Here is a 6,720-nt window from a genome sequence, read left to right on the forward strand (position 1 = left end):
TACCGGTCTTAAGAAAAAGCTTCACAACAGCCCCAATATCCCCCAAAACGTTATTTTATAGCCTTAGGATGGTCTTAGGACAAGGTAATTGATGTCCTAAAGTTAGGACAAAGTTATGGCGGTTCCTAAATTTAGGAGAGCTTCGAGAAACAGACTTAAGACTAAGACGTATCCTAAGATGTACTTAGGACGAACCATAGTCCTAGGATACCTTCGTGAACATGCCTGCAGGTGAGCTAATAACAATGAAATTTCTCTCCAGCACAAGTCCGGGAATGTGGAAGAAATCTATTTTCTCTATTTGTGTTATTTTATCTTACAGTTTCAATTATTAGCCAGGCGATGTAGTTTTGTTATATATTTCTGTAATTTACTGAGAATAGGTTTCCTTATATATATAGCATTGAAGATGTATTCCATCGATGAGATATTGATAAAAAGAACAGGGTTTTTGGTTTTTTTAATTCTGCATTTGCAAAATATCTTGTTTTGCCTGATCAAAAATTATTTGTTTTACAATTTGTAAAATACTTTTGTTTATTTGTTGATGAATCCATATACATCGACAAAGCCGAGGTCCATAAGGATTTTCTTTACATCGAAAACCCACTCTTTACAACCGTGTTCTTCACTATTGATATAAATAACTTCGTAGCAATGTCAAATATTATATTTGTCACTAATTAGGACATTTTGCAAAAACTTAATAATTTAAAACATTCTATGATGTACAAGAGGTACATGTACACGGCCCAACTGTAATTCAGCATGCAAGTAAGCAGTATTTGTACTTTTCTTACTCCGAGAACTTGTTTGCAAAAGTCTGTATGAAGTTTCTCGATATTGCACCCTTTATTATTTTCCCATATTTCTGAACAATAATTAACAATTCCGCCAATAAAACAATCAAAAAGCGACAGTAAAGTTTCTAGATATATATTAAACGACATTCCCCGTATATTTTTTTCTAAATATAAGTGTAAACAATGCTTTTCTGCCTTAATTGTTTTGACAATTCAAAAGTTGGAAAGATTCATAAGAATAGACGAATTGATTTACAATTTCTAAAATATACTTTATCAATTCCCATATGTTTCTTTTATCTAACGTACTGATATGTTCATTAATTAACAGTAATTTAGTGAATTAAACTTACTTTTACAATCAATTTATTAATTTGTTAAAAGAAAGATGTAAATATAATACAATAAAATGCTTTCTATGATGTTTAATGCGGACTATAAAGGTAGAGATCATTGCAGAAACAAATTACATAACCCGCGTTAGCGGGTTATGTATTTTTTCTGCAATGTCGCCATCTTCGTACTCCGCAAGAATGATAAATCACATACAAAGAAAACATTTTATTGTTTAAATATATAGGCTTTACCATACCTCATATAAATTCAGAAACGGCAAGTAAAATTTTTTCAAAAAAACCTTTTTTCTTTCCATCCTTTCTTAAATATATGTATAGAATGAGAATGAACACGTATATCATAAGGCTCAGTGGTCATGGGCGTTAGACCAGTAACCGAAAGGTCAGGGCACTGGTTCAAACCCCGCTGAGGTCACTTGTTGTGTGTTGACATGATTTTCACAACGTTAGACAAGGCACTTATCTACATTGTCTCGGTTCACCCAGCTGAAATTTGGTACCGGCTAACGCTGGCGCTTAACCTGCAATGGACTGGTGTCCCATTCAGGAGGAGTCAATGACTCTCATCCGCTTAGCACCACGGAAACCGGAAGCATCGGCCTTATGCGCCTTCATGGCACGGAGAAGGGTTCAACTCAACTAATATCATATGGTATACTCATAGATGATCAAGTTCACGTTTGACCTTGACATTTTTTCCAATTATATTTTAAGCAGTTTAAACCAAACGAAAGTTATATTTACAAAAAACATGTATATATATTTCTATAAGCTTAGCCACCCCCCCCCCCCAACACTTATTTGGCAAAGTTAGACCCAACCCATTAAGCACATAGCATCCGGGATGAGCCAGCCCCCCCCCCCCCCCATCCCAACATACACTTTTTCTCGCAGCAAAAGGGAAAATTGGACCCCCCACACACACACACACACACACACACACACGGATTAGAAAAGTGATTTTCGGAATTTTTTTTGGTAGGTATGATTTTTTAAAGATTTGTTTTTGGAGTTATACACATGTATATAGGTATACCCCCCCCCCCCCCCCCATGGATTAGGATTTTCATGGTTTTGGGAAATAGTTTTTTTTTTTTGCTTGTCAAGATTAGTGATGATTAGTCTAACCCCCCCCCCCCCCACCCCACCCCCCCCCCCCCCCCGCCGATACACACACACACTTTCAATTTGCTTCTGACGCCACTGTAATTGTTTTAATAAACTGAATTGATCGATGTAGTACATTTGAAATCAATATCATTACAAAAAACACATATAATTTTTCATCCAGTGCACTCCTGTAATTATTTGTACACCTGTTGAAATTCCCTTGCATTTGGAGTCTGTTCAATCATGGCCTCTCTAGATCCGCGCACTCGAAGGGAAATTTCTACTTCAACTTCTGGATCCGCCACTCAAATTAGAATAAATCCGCCTCAACTTTTTACAAGCCCCACCACTGCCATACATTATCAGAATGCATGTGCAAACAATCACACTGAAGCTATGTTTACTCTGGTCAAAGCTACACGGATCGAGGCACTGCATAAAACTGGGCTGTGCCAAACAGTCCGTACGATGAGCTTTAACCCACAAAGCCGATATTTCAACATGTAAATCATCAGATTGTATTATAATTAACCATCGCACTTTTGCAATATTTTTTTCATGTTCATGTTGTGATAATGATTGAGAGAAACATAAAATATAAGTTTCCCTTGCTGGGCCCCTTACTGACGAGAGTAAATCGCTAACTCGAGCATATTTACTAAGTGGACGAGATTCGTATCATCACCACTGATATATACACATGGAACCCACGCGTAAGATCCGCATTTTACGGAAGGCTGTTACATGTGCACGCTCTATATCACGGTCTTATCGGCACCCGTGGCCTCTTTCTATGATACACCTCTGTCAATCGGAAAGTCCCCTGTCTTCAATACACACTCAGGTAAGTTTCACAACACTTTGCCCCTATAACTTTGGAATTAAAAGCCGATTTGAGTGACAGTGTAGTTCTTTAACGCTTAAAAGGTTACTCAGATATGCAGATTGCGATAAGGAACTTTGCGTTTACTTTAGCATATTGTTTCGCTATTTAAAATAATAAAATTTTTGTACGATGAGACATTTTTGTCATAAATTATTTTTTTTTTTTTGCATTATGATCATTTGTGAAAATCTCAAACATAATGCAGGACAACAAACAAAAAATGTTTGTCGATTTTTCAGACATGGAAATAAGTGCTCTCATTTGATACACAATGATGAAAAAATCTGTTACCACTAAATATCTGAACTTATTGAAAAATTATTTAAAATGTATCTTTGAACTTTGAAAAGAATTATCATTATGCAAGATATGTATTAATGCCAATGATAGATGAATTGAATATATATAATAAAAAAATTGGGAGATACCTGTTTTTTGCATGAGTTCAGTGGAATAAATCCAAATTATAGGCAACATGTACTGCACTGTACAGATACAAATACACAATATGCACACATTGCACTGGATTATGCACACTAGTTGCTCTCTTATGTAACTTATCTTTTATGTTGTAGTCTGACAGAAAGTACTCCAATATGATCGGCTCAGTTCCAGAGGGAATTCTTCTTGGGGTTGGTAACCCCCTCTTGGACATGACGATTACTGGCCCTGACGCCAAAAGCCTTCTCAAAGAGTACAACCTTTTGCCAAACAATGCAATTCTCGCCAAGGAGGAGCACATGAGTTTGTTTGAAAAATGTGTCAAACAATACAATCCAATTTATCTCGCTGGGGGTGCCACTCAGAATACCATAAGAGTGGCTCAGTGGCTCCTTGAGAGGCCAAATGCCACCACTTTCTTTGGTGCAGCAGGGAAAGATATGTACGAGGAAATTTTGATGAAGAAAGCGACTGAAGTTGGTGTGAATGTCAAATACGACATTCATCCAGAGAAGTCCACAGGAAAATGCTGTGCCATCATAACTGGAGAGGACCGATCCCTTGTGACAGACCTAGGAGCCGCCAAGCTGTTTGACATCAACTTCCTAAATGATCCTGAAATTTGGAGTTTAGTGGAAAAAGCAAAGTACTTTTATATTGGTGGATTTACTTTAAGTGTAAACAAATCTGCAGTATTAAAAATTCTTCAACATGCTGCGGATAATGACAAAGTTGTCATTATGAACCTCCATGCCACATTTTTGTGTTCCCATTTTGCAGACTCTGAATTGAACATTTTACAGTATGTTGATGTTCTCTTTGGAAATGGAGATGAAGCGAAGGAACTTGGAAAGGAAATAGGTTTCACAACTTCCGATGTTAAAAAGATTGGGCTTGAAACTGTCCACTTACCCAAAGTTAACTCGCGGCATGGCAGGACAGTGATATTTACCCAGGGGCGGTCTCCAACAATCATAGCAAGAGGAGATGAAATCCAGGAAATTCCAGTCGTTCCAGTGGAGAAAGATTTGATAAAGGACACCAACGGCTGCGGAGACGCTTTTGTAGGGGGGTTCCTGTCACAGTTTGTACAAGGGGAGCATACTGAGAAATGTATACAGTGTGGTTCTTATGCCGCCCGTGAAGTCATACAAAACTTTGGATGCAATTTTCCAGAAAAGCCAAATTTTGTTGCCAATGACAAGTCTTGAAAATCAAGATTTTTTTGTGGTTTATTCATTTTGTTTGGAAACTTTGCTAGTTGGGCTGTTGGTGCATTTTAAATCAAGCAGTTTGGTGGCCCCATTTGACTGCCAGTGAGCCAAGGGTTAAGGTAGTTGCTATTAGAGATAATGGCGGTAAAGGATGTAAATTAAGATGTTAACACCTAGCAGCAATATAAAAGGTTGTGGTCATTTGCAGTATTACTGTAAAACAGTTAAGGATATGTGGTCATTGAACATGTATGTATGAAAGCATGAAGATAGATCCCTTGCATGAAATGGTGAAACTGATGCTCTTTAACTAATGTTTGCATGTAAGCATGATATAAATGGTTTAAATTTTGATTTTCATAAAAAAAAGAATGCTGTGATATTTTTGTCCATTTATGCACCTCCTATATTTATTTACAACAAAAAGTTTTTCATTCCTGATATTAAATGTATCCTTTTCCAGCCTTTCTACTGAATTGCACCCAGTTTTACCATATAAAACGTGTAAAATGAGGGGGGTTTTTACCGTACTTATTTTACATGACAGCTGGTATGCATTTAGATTTTTATATTACATGAGGCAGAGTACTTTGCAATATAAGCAGGCCCTATTTGAGTCAGAATTTGCCAAGTCATGATATTTTTGTAAAACGTTTACTGTAGTTAAAAGTATTAATTTTTTTTAAATTAAAACCTGTATAAAGATTGATATACATTTATCTTAATGTTTTTATTGCCCTAAACTTGTGATGTTTTGAACCATATCTGTCCTTTTGTATGTTTGACTAACACATTGTATACCCATTTGTTCCCAAATAATATTTTTCTTTTTTGTGAAATGGCATCATCAGTATAAAAGTATTTTTTTATGGTTTTGTGATTTTTGTTTGCTGCATTTCATTCTCAGGGAAACTACTTTGCAAGTTTTGCCCAAAAGAAATTATTGATATGACATCTGATTGTAGCACAACATATTTCATTTAAAGGTTACGGTGGCACTGTGTTTGTTTTGCGTTTCACAGATTACTGGAAATGGATGTGTACAAACATTCAGCTGCCATTGGTGGTAATGTAATTGCTGATTCATGGACACTAGGTTTTTGAACTTTGATGCCCATTTTCTTTGTTTAATAAGAACCAACAATTTTATAAAACATTGATAACGAATGATTCAAATAAAAAGTTAAACCATTTAATTTGTCAATTTAATCTCTTCACCGGTTATTGCGCTCTAACCATATAAAATTAAGGGACAGTTTATTTCGTAGATTTAATTATATAGTTCTCGTTTGTCATAATGGACTGTTTGAATATTGTGAATGGCATTGAACTGTCTGACCAAAAGACAACACGATGAATTGTCGTGAAAAAAAAAATAATATACATATCGTATATCTGATGACTTTCATAATTGTTTTCTTTGATCCTAAATAAATTTTCAAGGAATTGCAAATAAATGCCACTAAGTTAATGAAAATATTCTTTATATTACCTCTATCTCGTTCGTTACAGCGAGATAATTATCTCGTTATTAAGATTGTAAACTTGTTTTAAAGAGTTTGTAATTCATAAGTTATGTTTAAGAATACAAAAACTGACAGTTTTACAATGTAGAAGATGATACACCGGCAATGACAACCACCCACGTAATATTCAGTGTTAACGTGTCCATTATACAGTGTATATACAAACAAAAAACAAGGAAATTAATATGTACAGCATGCGGTTCATAGCATGTATATAAATAATTGATTCCACTTTATTATATTTTTTTTAGACCCATCAGAAATTCAGAGACTAGCGTAAATAATATGAAATAAAGACATGTGTAAATTATCAGCAAGGTCATATGCAATGAGCTACAAATTATTACCAGTTACAATATCAATCTTATTTTAAAGTATTCGGTA

The 6,720-nt window shown here is 35.4% G+C and overlaps 1 protein-coding gene across 1 annotated transcript; it reads left to right on the forward strand.

Annotated features, from left to right (window-relative positions):
• Window positions 1-2,847: 2,847 nt before the first annotated feature.
• Window positions 2,848-6,002, forward strand: LOC105339395 (uncharacterized). The gene is made up of 2 exons (XM_011444917.4): window positions 2,848-3,113; window positions 3,731-6,002. Exons 1-2 carry the CDS (start codon window positions 2,970-2,972, stop codon window positions 4,805-4,807), a joined length of 1,221 nt encoding a protein of 406 aa, XP_011443219.3. The 5' UTR covers window positions 2,848-2,969; the 3' UTR covers window positions 4,808-6,002.
• Window positions 6,003-6,720: the final 718 nt, after the last annotated feature.

Source organism: Magallana gigas, chromosome 6, assembly GCF_963853765.1.
Source record: "Magallana gigas chromosome 6, xbMagGiga1.1, whole genome shotgun sequence".
NCBI lineage: Eukaryota > Metazoa > Mollusca > Bivalvia > Ostreida > Ostreidae > Magallana > Magallana gigas.

Excerpts from the sequence above, each read along its gene's own strand:
- LOC105339395 (XM_011444917.4), top strand. The coding sequence starts at position 2,970 with ATGGAACCCACGCGTAAGATCCGCATTTTACGGAAGGCTGTTACATGT. Across the intron at positions 3,114-3,730 it reads TGTCTTCAATACACACTCAG|TCTGACAGAAAGTACTCCAA; the intron begins GTAAGTTTCACA and ends TTTATGTTGTAG.